This window comes from Prionailurus bengalensis, chromosome C2 (genome assembly GCF_016509475.1).
Source record: "Prionailurus bengalensis isolate Pbe53 chromosome C2, Fcat_Pben_1.1_paternal_pri, whole genome shotgun sequence".
Taxonomy (NCBI): Eukaryota; Metazoa; Chordata; class Mammalia; order Carnivora; family Felidae; genus Prionailurus; species Prionailurus bengalensis.
This window is the reverse complement of record NC_057350.1, coordinates 98470896-98495790: the sequence shown is the minus strand read 5'-3', so window position 1 is coordinate 98495790 and position 24895 is coordinate 98470896. Positions and strand designations below refer to the sequence as shown.

The 24895-nt window shown below is 40.8% G+C and overlaps 1 protein-coding gene and 1 pseudogene across 4 annotated transcripts in view; one reads left to right on the top strand and one right to left on the bottom strand.

Moving 5' to 3' along the window:
- The window catches only part of GOLIM4 (golgi integral membrane protein 4), an 80982-nt gene that overhangs the window by 22069 nt on the left and 34018 nt on the right, over positions 1-24895 (bottom strand). For 2 of the 4 annotated variants that reach the window (XM_043594958.1, XM_043594959.1), the window contains exons 2-7: positions 12678-12752; positions 11303-11352; positions 9474-9527; positions 7661-7811; positions 3679-3761; positions 3027-3110 (exon numbers count right to left, since the gene is read on the bottom strand). In XM_043594958.1, coding sequence (XP_043450893.1) covers positions 3027-3110; positions 3679-3761; positions 7661-7811; positions 9474-9527; positions 11303-11352; positions 12678-12752 — 497 coding nt within the window. The remainder of the gene's footprint in view (positions 1-3026; positions 3111-3678; positions 3762-7660; positions 7812-9473; positions 9528-11302; positions 11353-12677; positions 12753-24895) is intronic. The other 2 variants (XM_043594960.1, XM_043594961.1) reach the window with 1 other exon arrangement.
- On the top strand, positions 3326-3406 carry LOC122492556 (annotated as a pseudogene).

Here is a 24895-nt window from a genome sequence, read left to right as displayed (position 1 = left end):
GTTAGTTTCTCATGCTATGTTAAACAGTCAGAATTTTTATAAATAACTTCCTAGTATAAATATCATTATTAAAAGACAGTTTGCAATCAGTTTTACAAGCATTAAAAAATCTGTTTAAAAATTCACATAATTATATAAATACAAGTGCAGATATCTTTTACCAATATGGTCTAAGTAATGTTTTTCAGTGGAAAGGAATCATAAGCTTAAAATAAGCAACTATATAGATATACATATAAAAACATTAGCATATATATATGTATATATATATAATCACTCAGACCACACCCTTCTGCCCATCAGCCTTCGCTCAAATACAGTCCCTTACTTTCCAGAATGCTTACGGTATTGTGCTCTGAAGATTTAGAAAAGGAGTAGCATAGGCATGAAATGAGCCTAGATTTTTATTCCTCAGCTGTGAACCTTTCTTCTAAGGTGATAAAGGCACTACTGTAAGTATTAAACTACAATATACTCTTATAGCTGTGTCTGTGTATATGTGGTGGTGGTCTGTATGTGTGTGTGCATGTGCACTATTTTTAACACAAGGAACTAGAAAGGCAGAAGAAAAATCAAATACCTTAACTAAGAAAATCAAGAGACACTGCTCATACTTAGCTCATCACATACACCAGCACTGTTATCCCAAAACAGAGATGCTGTGTGTGTAAACACACACCCACGTAAACACAGCCAGAGAACGCAGCGATCTTTTCTGAACAAGTTTCCCAGCCAGTGTGCACAGTAGAGCAGGTGAGTGGAGGTGGGAGTCCAGCCGGCACCCCACTGCTCCAGCCGTGCACCCTGGCGTAGTGCTCTTTCACCCCAACGAAGAGGGGCCTTTTGAGTTTTGGTTTTTTTTTTCCAATTCACACAAAGGTGAAGAAGTTTTCTCACTAAATCTATCTCAGGGGAGCGCTTCCTTATAATTTGTACAAAGGTATGCCATATGGCTAATGATGGCCCTTATCCCAGAAATCTATCAAAACATTTGCAAACCATCTTTGGAGGTCAAAGGAAAAAAAAAAAAAAAGACATCCACATAGTGAAACTTTTAATAAATGTTTCTCCTTTCTCCTCCTCCTAGATACATATTTGAAAGCAGTAATGCTGCAGCTGTCAAATATTAGTGTGCACTGAGAATAACGGAAGGATCATGTTAAAAATGCAGTCTCCTGAGCCCCCAGTCTAGAAATTATGACTCGACGGGGTGTGGGGTAAGGCCCGTGGAACTGTGAAGAGGGAAAGTCTCCAAAAATGCCTGCTTACAAGTTACACGTGACCGTGACGTCCGCAGGCCCTAAACTTGAAGCTCAGATCTGGTCTGGCCACTGATCTTGGGCCAGCTATTTCATTTCTCTTTGACCTCACTTTATTTAGCTATAAAAAGGACACAATGTAATAACTCAGTAGACTGTAAATATGAAATAAAATCCTGTATAAAAGTTCTTATGAAGATCCCTGGCAAACTGTAAACTCAAATTCTATTCTATTCTTGCTTTCTCTGCACTCAACTACATTTAAAAATCTGGTTGTCAAGACCGGGTCTGGTAAGATAATTTACGTAAGAAATGTAGGTGCCTGCAGCAGTATTTATTTTCTAAGGAGAGCCAGGGAAAGTACTACTATGGGGATCAGAGAGGGGACTCTAAGTGCTGCACCTAGTTCTGGCATAATGATTTAGGGGGTGGGGGTGGGGCGGGTAGGCAGGAGAACTTCAGCCCCCCATCAAAGGAGCAGAAAAGTTTTTTAAAGAAATAGAATATGATACGTAAGTTACATAAAAATATTTTTTTTCTACTACAAAATCTTGTCCATAACACTCCCAGCAAGCTTACTACGCAATTTGGTTTTGGTCATTTGTAAAATGCATTTTTTACTTACATTTCTCTGGATTTTCAAATTGTTGCTTAGCCTAATGTCTGTGGCCATGATAGCACACAGAATACTCAAATTGGTTTGTCACGTTTTTCAGCATGAAAAACAGCCTCAAATAAATTCCTGGTAAAAATTTTATAAAGAAGGTTTTGAATGAAATAATCTCCCAAAGTCAATTTGATTTGTACACACGTGAAAAGTTACCACACAGCTACAGTTTCAGAGGGAGATACTCAATGACTACCTTGAAAAGGAGTCCCACAAATGCAGATGCTATAGTCTCTAAGACGGGCCAGGGCCCAGCATATTACCTTTCTTATAATTTTATAAAGACAAGAAGTAATGCATAGTCTCCTGAATTGGACAGATAGTTGGTGTTCCTCTTAATTCTTCCAACAGAAAAAAAAGTGCAGACCCAGTGACTAAGCTAGCCATTTCTACTGGTCTGCTTCTACTAGAAAGCTGTAAATCACAGTGTGGTACTGCCTTAAAAAGCTCTCCGACACTTGTATTTGTTCGTTTGTTCATTCAGGAAATATCCACTACAGGCCCGCTTTGTGCCAGGGACTGTTCGAGGCTTTGAACAAATGGACCTTACGACTCTTGTTTTCCTTCTCCACTGACATGAGATCTCTTATTTCCTGTTAATTTGACCAACAATTCATAAGCCTAGTCCTAAAAGGAGTTTCTGTAGGCTGGAAAGCAGAAGTGAGGGAGGGAAGGATGGAAGAAAAAGTCTGACAATTATTTATTTAGGTAGCTAGCATCATAAAATCCTATAGATCCTACAAGAAGAGTCATCAAAAGGGCGGAGAGCGGCAGAGACCAGATACAAGGGAGATTTCTGTAGTTTAAACAAGTATTAGACCACTGCATGTAGGGGCTGCTGGAGAGTAGAGATAGTCATAGGTACCACACTACCAGTGCAAAAAATTATCATCATCATCATCATCACCATCATCATCATCAAAGGCTTATTTAATATTCTCTTGATTGAATTTTGAAAGCATGCAGGATCCTCAGGATCAGGAGAGCTCTGTCCTAAGGAACTTACTGAAGATTGGCTTGTGAGAGACTACATGCATAAGGAATTTGGAAAGGTTAAGCAGACTGTAACAAGAACCAATAGAGGCTGCTACCCTGCTAACCTGCGCAGCAGCTAGTGCACTCTTGTGGTCTTCCAAAGTCACTACAAGTTGTTCGTGCTCGGAGAGTAAATTCTTATGCTGTTGCTACACAAAAAAGAATTTTACATGTTGACATTTAACATTCTAAGACAACTTCTGCTTTGGCTGACAGCGGAATGGGCACCCACATGCAGCTTGCCTGCCTGGCTGTTTGTTGTTCTCATAGCATTTGCTAAGTTCAAAAATCATCGTAGAGAGAAGATTCTATGAATGTAGTATTCTGAAACTGACAATGTGCTACCTCAACGTCATAATCACTAATCGCTTCTCAGCCTTTTGGCTAAGATCAAGTGTAGTATCAATATCATAATCACGATGAAATCAAAATCAAAGGAACATCTCATTATTAATAAAACTTGGGAAACACAAAGCTTATTAAAATGCAACCATCTAGCAAAAGAATCATTTCAGTACGAACGAAAATGCATTTTCAGACCATCCTTTAGCTCACGATGCAGAAGTAGAAAAAGTACTGGGCACGCTCCAGTTTACGCAAAGCCCAAAACAACAATGTGGATTTGTAATGCAGGCCAATTAGGGAATAACATCTAAAGACATTCTGCAAAGTAAAGCAGGCCAATAGTAAACAGTCAAATGCTCAGTTCTGTTTTACCTTGACGTCTTGAAGCTGTGTGTGCATGTCTTGGTGCGCTTTCCTTAGTTGTCTATTCTCTTCTCTCAAATTGTACACGGTTTCTATTTTTGAAAAAGAAAATAGTGCCTAAATCCTTGAGATTTTTCTGGCTTTTGATTCCATTAGTTTCATATCTGAAACTTCACATAACTATTTTTAGGATTTGTTTTTAACTTTGATAGTATAATAGGCCAAATCAACCAAAATTATATCATTTGGGGATGTGGCATGGGTTCAGCCGGACATTCCAAAACAATCTGGTTTGATAGTTTAAATACTTTTAAAGAAGCTACACAGTGTAGAAGTTAAGGAGTTGTAATTACTCAGTAGTTAAAAAAATGACGTATTTCTATTAATAGGCAAGTCCTTAGGAATAAAATGTAATGGGCAGGAACGGTATAAGATTTGAGTCTCTCCACAAATTAAAAAGAAAGTTATCAAAAAGTACAAATCCTCCTTCTATAGCATGAATAATTTCCACAGACCCCAAAGGGTATTTCAATTACAAAGGCAACTCAAGAAATAAGAGACAGAGAAAAATCCCACTTACCTGTTGAAAAATTCTACATATATTTTCTTTCCCCTACCATTGAGTTCTTGACTGATGCAAATTCTCCCACCAATAACGAAAGGACAGTTTTCTCCAGGGCTATAGTGTGAGACCGTGGCTGTCCAAGTAAAGTCCTATAATCTCTCCAATCTCAAGCCTACTGTTCAGGGAACAGCTTCGGTGACTTAAAGATTCCAGGCCCAGCTCTCTTACCCTCCTGGTGATTTTCTCACGTTCACTATATCTGGGCATTAGACGCTATGAACTGTTAGCTCCAGGGCTGAATCTAACTCACATGAGTTTTTTCTTTTTTTCTCTCTCTCTCTCTTTTTTTTTTTTGGCCCCTGCAGTGTTGACCTATGCAGAGTGTTCCACATTTGAACAGTTGTCACCACTTAAAAATCAAGAATCTGGGTCTATGAATATTTGGCAACACGAGGCTAAATCTCATGTGACAATGCTCAGCAGAAGTTGAATGGTGGCAGGATGACAATATAATTCATTTTTCAATGGGAGGTACCTTTGAAAGTGAAAGGGGATGCTGTTAATAACAATGCTGAGACAGCAGCTGTTAAGCCCTGCACAGTGCTGGGCAAACCACCCGAGTGGCAGACAAAACCCTAACTCTGCAACATGGCACCCAGCACTGAAGAAAGTGCCCATCACCACCTCTCACCATATTTTCTGTCCACTTTTACTCCTATATAGTCCCTGCCTAACCCCCTGAGCTTTGGACTGGTGATTGGGTTTAGGGGAGAGATCAAGAACAGGGTGGGAAGGATTTCGACTCAAAGGTCAAAACAGGACACCACTGGCAATCCAAGGACACCCTAAATGCGTCGTTGGCTGGATGGGGGCTTCAGTAGACACACACGCATACACACATGCACATGCAAACATGCATATACACGCCTACATGCATGCACACACACAACACCCAACCCACTAGCATATAAAGGAGTTTTGGATTATAAACTTAAGGCAGTTGCCTCTGTACTTTAACTGTATTGACTGGAGTTATTTAATTTTATTAAGCCTCAGTGCCTTCATTTGTTAAATTAGGCTAAACACAATGCCTAACTTACAGGTTGTTATGAGAATTAAATAAAAATAATCGCATGAAGAGTTTCACCTGGTACCGGCACATGGTAAACATTTGCTGAGTGCCAGCTATTATTTTAACACTAACAAAAAGAATACTTACTTAAACTTGTATGCTCCCAGCTCATCTCCCCAGGATTCTAAATTCCCTTCGGGTATCACATTAAACTACCACAGACTGCCTGGATCATTCACCTTAGTTGCCACTAATCTGCATCTATCACAGTATGCTTTAACTTACTATCTAAAGCTTTTATCCAGGAATCATAATCACACAAAAGTGCTGATGTAAAAACTGCTTATAAAAGTGTCATCAAAGGCATCTTCACACCCGACTGTTTAAGGCCTCTGTGAAATTTCTTTCAAAAATTAATTGATACCAGAAATACGTACCATTCTCTCTCACCTCCTTCTCTTACTCTCTGTTTCTCCCTCCCTTGCTCAACACACAGTGTAGGTATATTCTCTCTTTCTGATGATGAGAACCCTATCATTTACTGCATTTCCTTTTCTGTCTTGGCTGCCAGCAAGTTGAGACCAGGTTACGAGGCTTGCGTTATCTTAGTACACAGAATTCACATACATGTGTCCTTCTCTTTGCCATGGTTCTGATTTATCACTTCTGTATTTAATTTGTTAAAACTCTACTCTACATGAGCTTTATTTCAAAGAAAGGAATACAGAGTAGACACAAGAAAACATGATTTATATTACCTCTGTGAAGACTTTTTCTCTGTTATCTTAATGACCCCCACCATCTGCCATATCACCAACAAGCCAACGCCCCTGCCAGTCTACACCTTTTGGGACACCTGGCCCCTCTCTCAAGACCACCTGAACTCCTTGTAAACTGCTTCTATGGCTACCTAATTCCCATGTACCTTTTTGCTGTAACTTATTATTTTGAAGTACTTACAGACAAACCATTGCAAAAAAAAAAAAAGTACACAGAGGTCCAAAGTACCCATCACTCAGCTTCCCTCTATGATGATATCTTATATAAAATCAAAATATTGTTTGGTACAGTATAATTAACTGGGCCACAGGCCTTCCTTGGATTTCACCATTGTTTTTGCAAGCATTATGTGCCTTTTTACACCAACTCTCGCACTCCAAACTTATTTAGCATCTGAAGAGCTGATTGTAGAATATTTCCCCTTTTAAGAATTTACATGTACTCAGAGAAGTGACACATATTGCTTCATATTAGTATGAAAATGCTTCATGCTGATGCTGATTGTGTGTCAGTAACTGTTCTAGGTGCTGTACATAAATCATTTAATCCTCACACGAGCCCTAGGAGGTTGATAACTTGTTATGAATACCCCAGTTCTACAGACAACGGCAATGAGGTGTGTGGTGATTATACAGCCTGTCCACTAGTAACTGAAGAGGCCAAAATTCACCAGGGCACTCTGACTCTGGGGCCTGAGCTTTTCAGAGCTACTGCTAGCAATCAACAGGTAATCTTTTTGGCCCCTTGGAGACTAGGAAATGCACGGGGCAATTCTGATCATCACAATGACCATGCAGCATTGCTGGCATTTTGTGGATAGGGGTCAGAGATGCTAAATATCTTGCAATACACATACAAAGAGAACTATCTTACCCAATGAGACCAATGCACCCCACCAAGAACCACTAAGTATTCTAGGGCGCCTGGGTGGCTCAGTCGGTTGAGCGTTCAACTTCAACTCAGGTCATGATCTCACAGCTCATGAGTGTGAGTCCCGCATCGGGCTCTGTGCTGAGAGCCCAGAGCCTGGAGCCTGCTTCAGATTCTGTGTCTCTCTCTCTCTCTCTCTCTCTCTCTCTCTCTCTGCCCCTCCCCCGCTCACACTCTGTCTCTCTCTGTCTCTCAAAAATAAATAAACGTTAAAAAAACAATTAAGAATCACTATTCTATTCTGTTTCCCTAAACAAACACAAAGAGATAAAGATAAATGTGAAACGTTACGAAGAAGTAACCACATGTGGGGGCGCCTGGGTGGCTCAGTGTCCAACTCTTGATCCCGGCCCAGGTTATGATGTCACAGTTCAGGAGACTGAGCCCTGCTTCAGGCTCTGCACTGATAGCACAGAGCCTGCCTGGGATGCTCTCTCCCTCTCTCTCTGCCCCTCCCCGGCTCACACTCTTTCTCTTTCTCTCAAAATAAATAAACTTAAAAAGAAAGAAAAAAAAAAGAAGTAACTACAGGTAAGTGTGAATCAATCGCCATGTAAAACAATAAACAAAATTCTATTGTTTTACAGAAACATTAATATGAGCAGTTATGTCCACATAAACTGGCTAATTAGACTTTCAAATACCTTTTAGCTTAGAAAGTTCTTGCTCTTTCTCTTGCTGCAGCTGCAGGTATTTCTGCTTATGGTCATTAAACGTCCTACTGAAGTCCTCTCCTTGCTTGCGATGTTCCTCCTCCAAGTCGCTGTGCTGTTTCTTCAGCTCCTCGTGTTGACTCTGCAAAGATGAGAACTTGAGCAGAGATGTGTGTTCCCTAAATTATCCCAGAGTCTATAGCCTTTCTCTCTGGAGAAAGAACAGGTGAAGTAGCAGGTTCTGTCTTCCTCAGGTTGCTTTTAATTTGGGCAGTTCCCCTCCATTTCCCTTACATTTCAGATCAGCGGCTTGGGATCATGGCCAAACATAATTTTCTCTTTAATTTTTAACATCGGTGAAACAACAAGAAGTCAGAAGTCAGCAATGGGAGATGGAAAGGGGTGGGGGGGAAGGATTTGGGGAAATTCCCAGGGGTTCAAATTGCTGCGGAGACACGGTAAAGATAACGGAAAAATTATCCCTCCACAGATATTCCAGACTCTCTCTTTCAATCTAATGTTTTCTCAGCAACATTTTTTATTTCCCTTCCTTACTTTTCAGCCTTCCTGGCAACTCAGTTTAAAGAAAAAGGGGAGGGGCGCCTGGGTGGCGCAGTCGGTTAGGCGTCCGACTTCAGCCAGGTCACGATCTCGCGGGGGTTAGGCGTCCGACTTCAGCCAGGTCACGATCTCGCGGTCCGTGAGTTCGAGCCCCGCGTCAGGCTCTGGGCTGATGGCTCAGAGCCTGGAGCCTGTTTCCGATTCTGTGTCTCCCTCTCTCTCTGCCCCTCCCCCGTTCATGCTCTGTCTCTCTCTGTCCCAAAAATAAATAAACGTTGAAAAAAAAAATTTAAAAAAAAAAAATAAAAAATAAAGAAAAAGGGGAAAAAAAGTGATATTTTTCCCTTTGGGGGAAGTAATAAATCTTATTTACCTTACTCCTAGTTATAATACTACACTGTAATCATAATCTAGGTAAATGCTACAATCTCCATATGCTTAATGAAAGGAGGGTCTGCTTTAATCCATGCACTGCTTTCTTGATCCAGGAAAGGTTCTGGTTTCGATGAAAAGCACTCACTCTACTGACACAGGAGGAAAGACAATACCAAATAAAAAGCCAGGCGGGGAGGGAGGGAGGGAGGGAGGGAGGGAGGTTGGTTGAAGGAAGGGGGGTGGAGACCCTGACAGGGTTTTCCTGCTGTGCAGAAGGCTTCATGAGATCCAGTCTTCTCTTCTAGCTTCACAGAAATAATGAATCTTCCCCCCGCCCCACCCCCCCTCTTTCTCTCTCTCTCTCTCTTTCTTAAGTTGTCTTGACCCACAATAGTTTTACCCAAGAATCAAGGAAGGAAAAGCTTTAAATATAAATTGTGTTCCTGTAGCAAGTAAAAGGACACATTAAATATTAGTAACATGGATGAGGCATTTAATTCTACTGCCTCCAACGTGCCTAAGATGAAAGCAAATATCTAAGGTAGACCACTGTGAGAAATTAAACAAACAAAAAGCCTTAAAGGATAAAGAGAAGAACAGAATTAAAAATCAGGTGACCAGACACGGTTTCACAAAAAAAAAAAAAAAAAAATGTGTAATAAGCTGAATGGTTTTGTGTGTGTGTGTATGTGTGTGTGTTTATAATTGGGTGATAAGATGAGGGGACATTACAATTCTACATCATTTTTAGTGAAAAATGACAATGTGCTGTATTACCACACAAATCAACCTTCCATAAGCTTTCCTTGATCTTGTAAGTTACTTAGTTCTTTCATCCATGCATGAAGAACAACTTTAAATTACTCACTTTCAACATCTGATGTTGCACATTCAACGCACTGTATCTACTATTGGAATCTTGCTGTAAATTGAAAAGAAAATGGTTAACACAGAGATAACGAATCTGGCTCTCTTGCTAAACATGGCTTAAAGCACTTAACAGAACAATTCCATCTATTTCACTTATATAAGCCACAATGAATTGTATGCTCTAACCAGGATTTCTCTGGGGCCATCTCTTTATTTAACGGCAGGGAAGAAGTTTCAATGTTCCTCAAAGTTTGCTACGTTTTAGTAAAGAAACAGTAAGACATGAAGTCATAAAACAGCACCCTGGCAGGGCCCCTGGAAATGATTCACTTCCCTTCCCCTCTCCAGTTGAGATGAACCAAGGCTCAGACACACAAGGTCCTTGCCCTGAGACACAGTCATTGTGCATGGCGCGTGGCTGATACACTACGCCAGGTGCTCTGAGGGGATGGGGGGATGAACCAACTTGCACCACGCCTCAGAGTCTCTGCAAGCCTTAAGAAAGGGAAGAGAAAAGGTGCTTTCCTTCCCTGGGCTTCCGCGGGTAAGGAATTCTCCATGTGTCACTTTACCCATTTCACAAGTGAGAAACCGAGAAAGGATAAGGACTCCAAGCTGAGGGCAAACACTTGTTTAGTAGCAGAGCCAGGACTGAAACCTGAGCCCAAGCCATGTTGCAGCAGTGTACAATTTGTGTCCCAGGGGAACATCTTTACACACGGGCCTCACACATTTCCACAGTCCTGGACAGCCACAAGCAGTCAGGGCACAAGATGCCTGACAATTCTCCCTCCCGGTGCTGTTCTATCTGACGTGCTGCACCCCATCTCCGGCACAAGTACACTCCCAACCATTTCTGGTTTTCTTTTCTTTTCTTTTTTTTTTTTTTTTACAATTTCCAAAATGAACTGCATTTTTCCTCTATCACTTCACTTTATTGCTTTATTTCATAATGCAGTTTCTTTGTAAAGTCAAAGAGTAAACTTTATTGCTTTATTTTATTGCTTCATTTCATAACGTACTTTCTTTGTAAAGTTAAAGTTTACTCTATTGCTTTATTTCATAACGAACTTTCTTTGTATAAAGTAAGAGTAACTCTTTTGAAATGCACAACAGAAAGTACGCAATCTTAGCTGGGCCTTTTAAAAGGCCTGTTGAAAGCTGACAGCCTCCTGACTCTTCTCAGTTTTAGTACCCCAGAATGCTGATGTTTCATTCAACTAACATTATATGTTTTTCTTAGAGTAAGAGAAAAGCTTGCTTTTCTCCAGTGAATTTGTACTAAAAAAAAAAAAAAAAAATTTAAATGCCACTATCATTCCTTCCTTCCTTCCTTCCACAAATGTATTTGAATGCTGACCCTAGGCCAGATGTTACACAGTAACATCTGTGCAAGTTACAGTAACACTGTACAAAGGCAAAGCAAGATATACATCACATATATATTCTCTTAGAAAAGGACTACAAATGAACAAATGAATGAATAATCTTTTATTTATTGTTGAACATTAAGGCTACTCCCACTTTATCAAAAATATATTTATATGTTTATATAATTATATTTATACATTTATATTTAAATATATTTATATACATATATATACTATATGTATATATATACATAGATATATATTTCATATATATCTACGTATATATACACGTATATATCTATGTGTATATATATTTGCATATATTACGTACATATATATATGTAGATATATATTTCAGCCTTACTGTCCTAATGATCAACACTGTAAAAGATTTTGTTGCTATATTTCCCTCTCCTTAAGTTTCATAAAATAATTAAGAAAAAAACCCAAAACATACCCTTCCTTTATTTAGTGTTTCTTGTGCTTCTAATTTATAAACAAGAAAATCTAGAAAATAAAAAATGGAGAAAATGGGGTGTAAGTTAATTCATTATGGAATTTTTAAACAAAGGCAAACTTTACTCAGACTTGTGAAAAATATTTTAGGTTTAAAAACAATCATGCTTAGTAACGCAGTTTATTTTGCCTCTTAATGCTTTAGAGAGAATTGAAAATAACTATCATATAATTTTCATCTTTATTTTAATGCTATATATCTTGAATAAACAAAATATACATGATAACCAATTAATTGGAAGTGATCTTAGATTGTGCATTCTGCGATGAACTCTCCTTGAAATTAAGAAGAAAGAAAAAAAATGAGGCACACCTAAAGACAAGAGATGATTTATTGCTATCCACTAGATGGCATGCTAAAACCACTCAGGACTCGAAAAGAGAACTCAAGCCTTGGAAACCACCTTTTGTGGTCTTAAAGCTTTATTATCCACTAGATGGCTCTATAAAATCACTCTGCATTTAAAGACAAGAGAATCCAAATCCTATCAAAGCAGTTTAATGATGTTAAACTTGTATTCTTCCAACAGGCTTAATCCAAGGGTCAGTAAAACATCCTACCCCATACTGCCCTCCCATTTTCCCTCCCTCTACTCCATACCAACATAATCAGACAGAATACCTAACTTATATTTCCTCATAAGATTTCACAAAACATAAGGAAACAAATAAAAAGAAGAATGGGGATAAATTCAAACCACAAGCTGTATAAAGCCTATGTTTTCTAGAAAAATTCTGATAAAAATCAATAGCATTGCCTAATGCCTCCTTAAATGCTAATTTCTCAAATTGAACCCATCAGCTGTGCCAATAAAAGCCTAAAATAAAATATGTGCATAACATAGAAGACACCACACAAAAAAAAGAGACATCATGCAATGAGATCAATTTATTATGTTATAAATGTAGGTATATGTCTAAATGTATGTATGTATGTGTATACGAATGTATAAAATTTGTCATATTCTGGACAACACAAGCTGTTACTCCTTGTACATCTATGGACAGAAGTTTCTGGTATAAGTAACATATGTGTAATATTCGCATGAAAAGCTGTTTATTTCTGATGTATAACTAATAATATGAACTACCTCAAAGTGGCATAAACTGAATGAAAGATTCTGAACCTAATCTTAAGCAAAAATTATTGAACTGCACAATGCATTACATATTGCTTGACTTTCTCAGTCTACCCATAAAACTGACTTAGGGTTTAGCTGAGAAATTTCTTAGCAAAAAGATAGTAAAGCAAGTACATGATATGTCAACGAGGAGTTTGATAAAAATACAGAACAGAAATTGCATTTTATATTTACCTTCCTTTGCTTTCTTATGTTCAAGTCTTTCCTTTTGCAAGGATTTCTCTAATCTTGATCTGTGTTCATACACAACTGAAAAAAAAAAGTTAAAATTTATCTGCAAAGAATTAGAACTTCTAAAATAAAATTAACATCCATTTTCAAAATGGGGGGGGGCAGGAAACAATTTAAGGTCTTCGCAATTAACATAAAATGACTGCATTTATAAGTTCCACATTCTGGGTAAAAAACAGACACAATAATACACATAATTCTGAGCTGACTTCTGCACAGCCTGCCCCTTTATAGAAACAATACTCTGAGAGAGGCTTCTATCCACCTTCTTTGCCAGCTCCTTCTCCTGCTTCTCAAATACGAGAATCTCTGAGGTTCCATGTCTCTTGCAGGCCAGAGGTGTCCACTCTCCTGACTTTCACCACCATTTGCACAGCTGTTAGCCCCACATGTATATTTCTAGCTCCTGCCTCTCTCTTAGGTATTAGCACAGCATCTTCCAAAGACTTCAGGTTTCTCCACCTACATATCCCATAAATACTGGCAAGTCCACGTGATCTGAATGTGAGCTAAGGCTGTCCAGACCAGTAAGGAAACCTCAGCACCCCACTGGCCTAAAAGAGAAGGCGTATTCCCCCACAGCAAGGAAAACACAGGGGAGAGTCATAGAAATGAAGGGGGCAGGGACTCTAAACAGAACCTATAAACGTCAGGTTTACATCTGCCATGGGGAGAAGCCAATGGCAAACCGATGCCATGCTGTAAGACTTTCCTGTGCTTGATTATCCCTACCTACCCAGTCTTCTCTGAAGCAGCCAGCATTGCCTGGTGAGTAGAGAGGAAGAACAGATGTGGTAGGGGAAAAGAGGGAGGAGAGGCCCATCAGGACTCTCTCTTTCCCACCTCAGGCTTCACTTCTACATCAAATGGGAAGAATGGGAGGAGCTTTACCTTTGAATGAATAAGATGATAAAGTCGATATTTTATTTATACAATAAAATGCATGCAGATGGACTAGACCAGACATAATACTTAGTAGACCAAGACTGACTTTTTTTCTTTTAATCTGAGAGAAGTTGAGAAGTATCCAAGTTTGTGTTAAGATTTCCTTCTGGGACAGAAAGCCCAGCCTCGCAGAGTGGTTTGTACAGGCAAAGAAGGGGGGAAAGGGCAAAACCTGAATTTCTGACATACACTTTGCATCCTATTTGTGCAGCATTATGGTCCCATGTGATCTCATTCCTTGCCAAGGAAAGCCAAACCTGTTATTTGGTTCCCGTGCCAGTCCCTAGCTTCCCTTGGCTGCCTAAGATACAATTTCACCATCAATCACGGACTCACCATGTACAGTGCATACAACTGCCCGACACTACTGGACACATCCAAAAGGGCCGCGGTCACAGCAACTCCCCTCCCCCACACCTGACATAATAACCCCTTGCGCTTGAAGTGAATGCCCTGTCCCTCCCGCCCTTTCCCCGGTGTCACGGCTGCCAGTTGGCAGCTCCTGCTGTCCTCCCTCCAACTTGCCCATCGCCTCCTGGGTCCTCCACCGCCTCCCCACACTGCATCTCTCATCTTGTCATCCCATATAAACCTTCCACTTCCAAGGAAGTTTCTATCCCTCTGCAACTACCACAGCCCCGACCTCTACTCACACGTCTGCTGCCATCTCTGTGCACTGCTCCTAGAATTCCTGCCACCATCCAAACTGGCATCACGTCATGCCCTGGCAGCGTGTATGCCCCAATCTCAACTTGCCCCTCAGCCTCAGCCTCACACAAGTCATAGCAACTATCCCTGCTCCAGTCTTTTCCTCTGCCTGGAGTTCTATTCCTTGCCAGATGACCCTTCCTCGCCCACCCCAGTGCTATTCTTATAAAGGAATCCAATACAGCTCTGCATCCATTGAGCCCCTACCATGTAACTGGAACCACATCATGAGTAGAAATGAAAAATGAATAGACAGACATAGGCCTGGCTACAAGCAGCTCAAGTCTAACACAGTAGACAGGTTAGTAGACAGTAATTTTTAAATAATTAGAGCTATAGGTCATGATCTCACGGTTCGTGAGTTTGAGCCCTGCCTCAGGCTCTGTGCTGACAGCTCGGAGCCTGGAGCCTGCTTCGGATTCTGTGTCTCCCTCTCTCTCTGCCCCTTCCCCTGCTCACACTCTTTTTCGCTCGCTCAAAAATAAATAAATAAATAAATAAAAATTTAAAAACGGAGCTAAATACATTTAGCACAATAAAAATATATTAAAGCCCAAGGAAAGACAAGGATGAGCTCTGGATGCGAGAAAGGTAAGAGAAGACTTCTCAGAGGTGAGAAGAGGTGATCTCTTGGCTGGCTTTGAGAATGAAGAGCAGTTTGACAGAAAAGGACCCCAAGGGAGAAAGGCACTTCTGGAAGACATCACAGGGACAAAAGCACAGGGGCATGAACTTGGGGTAAAGGAAGCTGTACTCCAAAAAGCTTGGTTGCAGGACACCTGGGTAGCTCGGTCAGTTAAATGTCTCACTCTTGACCTTGGACCAGGTCACAATCTCAGGGTTTGTGAGACTGAGCCCCACATCAGGCTCTGCACTGACAGCATGGAACCTACTTGAGAGTCCTTCTCTACCCCTCTCTGCCCCTCCCCCATTTGCATGCACACATACTCTCTCTCTCTCTCTCTCTCTCAAAGATAAATAAAAATAACTTAAAAAAAATCTTGGGACACCTGGGTGGCTCAGTCAGTTAACCATCTGATTACTGATTTCAGCTCAGGTCACAATCTCACACACGGTTCGTGAGTTCGAGCCCCGCACTGGGCTCTGTGCTGATAGTGTGGAGACTGCTTGAGATTCTCTCCTCCCTCTCTCTCTCTGCCCCTCCCCTGTTCTCTCTCTCTCTCTCTCTCTCAAAATAAATAATCTTAAAAAAAAAAAAAAAACCTTGGCTACAAGTCCACTGTTGAGAAATTACATTTTTTTTTCTTCAAACAAATCTGTATGGTATATAAGTCCCTCTGCCAGCTTCTAAAAAGCCTATTAAAACCAAGAAGTTTCTTGGATTGGTACCAACAGTATCATGTGGAATGATGTTTAGAACAAGGCAGGAGAAAAAAAAGGTTAGCACTATAGGACGTCACTAAGCCAAGCCCTAAATAAACTGCATGCTCAGTCAGGTGGGAAAAACTTACAGGGACGCAGGTACATTACAATGCTATCACGATATCACAGAGGCAAAAACAGGATGCCACAGGAACACCTAAGCTCCCCGGCTGGAAGGAAGTGCACTCCTTTCCTCTAACCCACCGGCCAAAGTTCCCAGGTCCTGGGTAGAGAGAGTCACAGGAACATACACATGCCAGTTAAAACGGAATTTTGGTGTACTAATTGGACATATTATAGATGATTTCAGCAAGTATGTGTGTCACTTTCAAAGAAAGGAACAGGAAAAGCAGTCAAGATCTTGTTCCAGTGAAACTTAAGTGGCAGCAGGGGTGAGTGGGAGGTTCTGGATATAGGGGGCTCCTGAGGAGGTCGGGACTAGTAGAGGCGAACAATTCCAGCCTAGAAACACCCATGATGTTAAGAGACAGAGCAGCACAGTAGACAAGACATACAGGAGAGGGCTGCTCACCACCTATCTCCGGCTCTCAGACTCCATATACTAAACATTATTATGGAAGGGTAATGAATAGAGGAGGAAGCTGCATTTACAACTTACAATCCTGTGAAATTCTTTGCTTCATACATAGCAGCAATCACCATAAACTTACTCTTGCAAACTCAGTCTTATATGGGACTTGGTAATTGGGTAATGATTGTCTTTGCACTGGGAAGCAGAAAACTCATCAGCATTATTTCATCTTCAGTAAGAGTGGAGGGTCCACTACATTATACCAAGTAGACAGGGAGTGTAGGGGATGGGATGAGAGGGTGGGAGACAATGCTCCATTCTTTAGTCTCTTCTCTGCAATGCAATCAGGAAGATAACGTGCCAATAGCCAGTCCGAAGTACCCATTTATCATACTGAATCACACAACTGTCTTTGACAGTTTTACGCTCAATGGGAATTTACACGTTCAACATATTAATAGCAATGTTGTCTCAAGAGCCAGAAAATCTGAGGATACACAGTTATAAACTTTCATAAATAACCTCAACAGATGCTACGGAATGTCTACAAAGAGCCCAACATGTTTGTGGATTCCAATCAAAAGTCAGAGGTCTTCAGAAATCTGAGATGTACATGAATGAATAAAATGGCATCACTATTAGCAAGATCTAAGGCATAAAGAATGTGGTTTTGCAAATGCAGTAAAAAAAAAAAAAGATGTGGTAAATAAGGATAGAGAATATATGTACAAACCATGAGGTAATTGTACTATTAATATTATCTTACTCAGAACTGGTCAAGCCATTATTATAGCACCAGTTTCTGGTCCTGACGTAAAACAACTTAAGAATGCAGAAATGGTTGGGGCGCCTGGGTGGCGCAGTCGGTTAAGCATCCGACTTCAGCCAGGTCACGATCTCGCGGTCCATGAGTTCGAGCCCCGCGTCAGGCTCTGGGCTGATGGCTCAGAGCCTGGAGCCTGTTTCCGATTCTGTGTCTCCCTCTCTCTCTGCCCCTCCCCCGTTCATGCTCTGTCTCTCTCTGTCCCCCCAAAAATAAATAAACGTTGAAAAAAAAAATTAAAAAAAAAAAGAATGCAGAAATGGTTTAAGCTTTGGAGAATATCAACAAGGAGGAGGTGAGAGAAGGGAGCGGCAGTGACTGATAGGGGCTGGAGAAGTGCTGTTTCTTAATCAAGTTCAAAGAAAAAGGAAAACAAAGCCAAAAGGCGTCTTAAACTGTATGCTGAGGAAACCACATTATGTAAGGGAAAATGAGAATGAAAATTAACCCTTGAAACTGCAAATTCTAGAAAGAAAGGGAGAGGGAAAGAAGCAGATGGTAATGTAATGGTTGAGAGCACAGACTCCGGTGTCTAGATTCAAATCCCAGATCTATTCCTTATGGGGCAAGTGGCTGAACTTTGTACTTCAGTTACCCTCACACGGTGTATGGGAATAATGATATCACCCATCTCTTTTGGGTGAATGTCAGGGTTAAAGAAGTTAAATTGTGTCAAGTGCTTAGAACACTGCCCCGCACAGAGTAAAAGCTAGAAAATTTCAAAATATTTTTTCACCTATCTGTGATGGCTTAAAATTGCCAAAGAATCAGATGATTCCCTGAGCTCTTTCAACCCTACAATTAAAGTCTAGTAATGTGAAGTACTTACACACACACACACACACACACACACACACACACACACACAGAAACAGCGGTGGGGGGTGACTCGAAAAGGCAATAAAATATTAATCTCAGTTCCCTTTTACTTAAAAAAATTTTTCCCTTAAAAAAAACAGAAAGTAAGTAATCAGTCCAACAGCTCCAAAACTCAGAAGACTTTTTTTTTTTTTTAAATAAAAACCAAAAAGTAAAACAGAATCTTTGCGTCCTTGTAGCTCTCTAGAAAATTTCCCCATCAACTAAACAGACACACACATACACCCCACACTACCCTTAATTCTTTTAACATGCATTCTCCAGGCTTTGGAGCTAGTGATTTATCTAGATGGGTTTACTGTTTCACTTAGAAGGAGGATCACTAATCAATCCTTGTCACCTATCTCTATTTTCCTATTTATACTCTGAAGTCAAGGGCATCAGTCAAGATGAACTAATACTGCCAGAACCTCCACGACAAAAAAGGTGCATAATGAGTATTCTCAAAGCACCAGACAAATTTAAGGAAAAATAAGGAGACAAATAATGATTCAATCTTGGCATTCAAGATTTTTAAGGCAGAACAGCACTACAACCGGGATAGGATTTGAATCACAAGAACCCATGAGGAAAGGATGAAAACGCATAATACTCATCATCTCCCCTGCTTCCTGAAAAGGAGTTTAATTTTTTCCATGCAGTTGAGAATGGAAAGAGGTTTTATTCCTCTTTCAAGCACTCAAGAGTTTATAATCATGCCAGCTTCCTGCAGCAATTTTCCATTTTAACTCTGACTTCCTCTGAAAGTCACAAGAGAAATTAGCTGTTGCACATCCACTTGTGGGCAAAATACCTATCTATGACATTTCAGGGCAAACAGCGCCGATTCAGAATTAAAAGGCAACACTCCAAAATTAGAAAGCATCGCTGAGTCTTTTAGCACCTTAAGCCAAGAGAGGGCAATGTTTCCTTGGCAGAAGCAACAGCCCATAGAATTTTGCTTTCAGTCTTGCCCGTAACATAAGGTTTTGTCTTTATTAAAAAAAAACAACAAAGAAACACTTGAGGCTCTGTAAGAAAGTCATAGAACTCAACCTGTGAAACCATTAAGAATTGCAAGTACCTTTTTCATTTTGCAGATGATAAAAATGAAAATGAACAAACCTGTGCCTTTGAGAATTGTGGCTGAAGATTTTTAAGTAGGATAGCAAGAGGAGACAAAAAGGAAGATGAACTGAAATCACCATAGTTCCCAGAACATAGTCCTTTCGGAGATTTGTTTTGTCTTTGTTTTTAGGCCTAACATAGCAGATGTTTATCACAGCCTTTAAGAACGGTTTTCGGTTGTGGTTCTAACTCACCAGATGTGGGGCGGAGGCCAGCCACTTGCCACCCTCTCTTCTGGAGAACAATGACTTGGTAATTAACGTGAAGACAACATTTCAGATACAGTTTTCCAATGATCTGTCCTTCCTTCTCTCAGAATTTTACCTCATAAGGAGTCTGAGAAAGAACAGAGGAGCTCCCCTTAGAAAACAACCCACATAAAACAACTAAGTAAAAGAACAAAGAAGGTGGCATTTTGAGGATCTCACTGGATCCTCCCTCCAGCCCCCTGGAGTAGGCAAGGCCGCCCCTAAGGCCTGTGGCTGCGTTCAGTGTCTCAGCCTGGCTCTTTCGGCAAAGTCTCCCCGACTTCTGCACCATTTCCCAAACTCCGTTATGATCTCTCACACGTAACTCCTGAACGGTTAAGTCTACCTTTTGCTTCTCACTCACCCCAGTTTTACATCTTCCAGTACAATTTAACCTTTCCAGTCGGCCTGACAATTTATAGCTGAATTCAGCTGTTAATTAACCTTTTCCTATGGCTAGCTCCCTTTACTAAATTACACGTTCACACTCCAGGCCTGGGGGCAAAACCTTCAGTGGTTTCCCATCACACTAGGAGTGGAACTCGACACCCCCCACCCTCAAAGCCCAGATCGTTCCTCCTGCTCCACTCCGTCATTCATACCTCCAACAGGCCAGACACCCTTTCACCTCAGCACCTTGTACGGCCTCTTCCTGGTTGCCTCCACTCCTCCTTCTCTGCACCACTGACTCCTGCATTTCCGGCAGATCTTTACTAACAAGACACCTCTCGCCAAGTCCTTTCCTGGACGACCCATCTAAAACTGCAACCTGCTTCCCACCCTCGATGCTTCCAGCCTTCGCTCCTGTTTTATTTTTCTCCTTAGCACATAACACCCTACAGTATTTCTTTACTTATTTACCTTAGTGATTGCCTTTCTATCCCACTAGAATACAAGTTTAGTTGGGACAAGAATTTCTGGTTTGCTCTCTCCCACTATTGTACCCCTGGTGCACTGAATTGTCAACATTCAGTGGACAATGAATGCACGCATGAGTGAACGAATAAATGAACGACAAAAAAAGAACTCTATGTGCTTTGAAGGCTGGGATTGGCTATCTCCTCAGTCCTCCTGTTCTATATCTGAAACTCTCATTACCACTTCAGTCCCAATACCCCGGTTCCTAATAGCTAGTGGTATTCAATAGTTGTTAAATGAATGCGTGCCTTTAGAAGATATTTCATACTTTTGCTCATTTGCCTGCCATCCTTTATGTCCTGGCACTTTTAAACTAAATTTCCACATTTGTTGGCTCATTAGTACTTGCATATTGCACAGAAGAGAAAAGTAACAGAACAGAGATTAAATATAAATTTATCTGTTGATGTGCAGGCTCATAAGATTAGCATTAGTTAAATCACAGCCCTAATAGAGGCTGGAATAGAGACACTTTCAGAGCGCTGAGAGAAAAAAGGACAGTCTGATTAGGTATTTTTCTGCTGCATGGCAATTGAAGTATCTTTTTTTACTGCACAATACAGTTCCTATAATAGCTCACACAACTGTCTATTTTTAAGTTTGCTAATGCATACAGTTTATGAAGTCGTTTAAATGAAAATTTTCACCATGATTTGAATGGTGCTTAACTGCCTTTTCTATTTTGGATAAAACTATACCCAGGCTTTCCCTTATGATACTATCTGAGATTTGGCTTTTTCAAATAAGTAGCTGACTTAAGATATATTTCTTCATACAGGTCTTCTTTCAAGTAGTGAGCTTCTAATAATCATTCTTATTATTAGATGAAATCCATTCACTCCTCATGAAAGGATACTTCTCTTAGCTACTCTGAGCTACTATATTATAGCCCAGCAGTATGCCAGGCACCTTGGGAAACACAAAAGTGTAGAACTGACTCTTATAAAAAGCTTATAATCAATAAATTTGGGCTGTGAGGAGAGGCAAGGACAGGTAAAACAGCAAGGAGACAATTAGAGCTCACCAAAGGTTAGGCGAGCTGGCATAGTGACCTGCTGAGCCAGTAGATTTTTAAACAGAATCTCTTTGTAAGCTGAGAGGAAAAATATCCTCCCGTCCCATGAAAATGCTGCACTCTACAAAGCAAAAATTACATGTGGAAGTACATATGCATATATATTAGAAACTTAAGGACTCACAGTAATAGAAGCAAAAGCTATTCTAAACTTGGATGTACAAAAATAGACCCTATACAGTAATATTCTTCTCATCGAAGCAGTCAGATTTTAGCAGGACAGCATCACAGTGTTTCAGGAAATAATGAATGAGTAAAAGACAGACAGAGGCTTCTGGCCACCCAAAACTGATGTAACAATGTAGAAGAATGCCCTTTAGATGGGCTAAGATATGCAAAAGCACATTGGTTTTATAATAGGACTATGCAGTTATACATAAACTTTTTTCTAAAATTTTTTTTTCAACGTTTATTTATTTTTTGGGACAGAGAGAGACAGAGCATGAACGGGGGAGGGGCAGAGAGAGAGGGAGACACAGAATCGGAAACAGGCTCCAGGCTCTGAGCCATCAGCCCAGAGCCTGACGCGGGGCTCGAACTCATAGACCGCGAGATCGTGACCTGGCTGAAGTCGGACGCTTAACCAACTGCGCCACCCAGGCGCCCCTAAAATTTTTTTTAACATTTATTCATTTTTGAGAGACAGAGAGAGACAGAGCATGAGGGGGGAAGGGGCAGAGAGAGAAGCAGACAGAATCCGAAGCAGGCTCCAGGCTCTGAGCTGTCAGCACAGAGCCCGACGTGGGGCTCGAACTCACGAATCGCAAGATCATGACCTGAGCCGAAGTCGGACGCTCAACAGACTGAGCCACGCAGGCGCCCCACATACACTTTTCAAAACTCATGTGCTTGAACCAACCATAAAAGACATTTCATTTTCCTAAGTTATCTGATTTCTTCACGGGAACCAGCCTCCATGGACACTTCCACTAATTCCAGCAAAGAGAGAACAAACCTAAAATCCAGCACTCAAGAACCAACCCCAAGAGGTTCTTATCTTGTATTAGCCTTTATCCCAGAGAATAACCACAAGGAGGGCAGGATGCACCAGCCTACAACTGGCTTCTCCTTCCAATCAGCACAGCAGTATGTAAGCAACACCCTCTTCATCCAAACTCCCGATGTCACGTTTTCACTTCAAGATGTGAAAATATGCAATGTATCTTGGAAGAGGGTTCAATAAAAATCTTGCTTATAAAGAGATACTATTTAAGGCTGGCATATCTATAGCATCCTGGATACTTCATTCAACACATCAAACAAGTATTCAGTGAATACTTACTATGTGCCAGGCATTTGTTCTGATATTAGGGAATACATTATGAGCACAACAGTAAAAAATATTTGCCTTTGGGGAGCTCATGTTCTGGCAGATAAGTAAGTGGTTAGGAGCTACTAAGTGTCATGGGGGGAGAGGGAAGACCATGGTAAAAGAGACTGGAGGCATGGGGAGGATGGGTCACACTTCTGAATCTGAGGACTCACTGAGAAGATATCTGAGCCAAGACTTGAAAAAAGTGCAAGAATGACTACCACAGACATCCAGGGGAAATGTTCCAGACATAAGGGATGGGCAATGCAAAAGCCCTACAGGGCAAGCATACCCAGGACGTTCTAAGAAAAGTAGGGAGGTCACTGTAGGTGAGGAGTGTGAGCTGGAAGACCAAAGTGTGAAGGTGGGGAAGGGGACAGATTGGGATGGGCCTCCTAGGACCTAGTGAAAACTCTGGCTATTACTCCAAAAGAAGCGGGGACCCTTTGGAGGGTTTGGGCAGGAACATAGAGCGATGGCTTAGATCTTAAAATAATGATCACTCTGACCACATGGGGTCAAGATGCAAGCAGGGAAACCAGTTCTTCAGTAATCCAGGCATGAGGTAACAGTGGAAGAGGACCAATGGGCAGGCTGTGGCAGATTCTGCATTTATACTGAAGATAATACCAATGCATGTGATCATCTGAGATGGGGAAGGCCACAAGTGGAATAGGTTTGTGTGGAAGATCTGGAATAAGCATTTATTGACTACAGAGTGATTAACTCAGCCTTCAGGAGTCAAGATAGACACCCACAGGTAACATCTGTGTGGATGCTGAAAGATAACGATGGAGGAAAAGACAGAAAAATACAGACAGTGGAAAAGAACTCAGTGCAAGAGCACTGAGGCAAAAAAAAAAAAAAAAAAAATCTGCTTATGGTATTCCTCACACTTTCCTGAAAATAAGAATAACCCTGTTAGTATCACAGGTTCCTGGGGCCCATCTTTAATCTACTGATTCAAAATTTCCAGGGAAGACGCCTGATAATCTGAACATTTAGCAAGTGCACTCTACCTCCTCCCCAAGTGCTCTTAAAGGGGTAGTTCTGTAAACATATAGGGATGATAGGAAGGTGGGTAATCAGGGTGGGGAGAGAATGAGTGAGAGGGTTGCAGTTGACTTGATCAGATCTGCATGGCTACAAAAAATACGTTTCTGGATGGTGCACAAGAGAGAGAATCCAAGAGAGCATAAAGGTTGATGGATTAGTTAGGAGTCATTACAATTGACCATATTGCCCAAATATAAGATGATCTCCAGTTATGCCAATAAGACAATCCAATAAAAAAGAAAGTCGAATTTTGGGGCGCCTGGGTGGCTCAGTCAGTTAAGTGTCTGACTCTTGATTTCAGCTCAGGTCATGATCCCACAATCATGAGATCGAGCCCCATGTGGGGCTCTGTGCTGACAGCATGGAGGCTGCTTGAGATACTCTCTCGCCCTCTCTCTCTGCTCCTCCCCTGCTCCCTCTCTCTAAGTAAACTTAAAAAAAAAAAAAAGTTGATTTTTTTTCCCCAACTGGAACCTACAAAGTTTTAAAGCAGTGAAAAGGAGTAGGAAGTGAAAAAGAATATCAACAGACACTTGAAGAAATTCTAACAGTGATTAAATGTGGGAAAACGTAGTAAACTAAATTAACCATCAGAGAAATCAAATTAAAATCATAACGCAACACCACTATTCTCCCATCAAAATGGCTAAGCTTTTAAAAAACAGAAAATACCAAGGGTTGGCAAGACTGTGGGAGAACCAGCTCCCCTGCTTGGCTGACAGATGTATGAGTCAGTATAACCATTTTAGAAAACAGTTCGACAGTGTCTGCCAGAGCCGACAAAGGCAGACCTCGTGGGCCGTAAATCCCATGCCGAGGCACGTACCCAACCAAATATTTGAATTTAGTAACCAGAAGTCACATAAGAGAGCCTGAAGAGCAGCACTGTTCATTAATAGTCCCAAACTGGAAACAACACAAACATCTATTATAGTAGAATGAATATGTTGCAGTTGTTCAAAAAAAAAAAAAAAATTAAGTTATCACTCAGCAATGTGAACAAACAACGTGTAAGAACATAGATGAATTTCACAAAACATAACGTTGAGGAAAGAAGCCAGGCAGCAAAGTGGTACTTGCTGAATAATTCTACTTATGAAAACAGTTCAAAAACAAGCAAAGCTAATCCGTGGTGATAGGAGATGGGGTGCTGTTCGCAGTGTGCAGATGGCAGT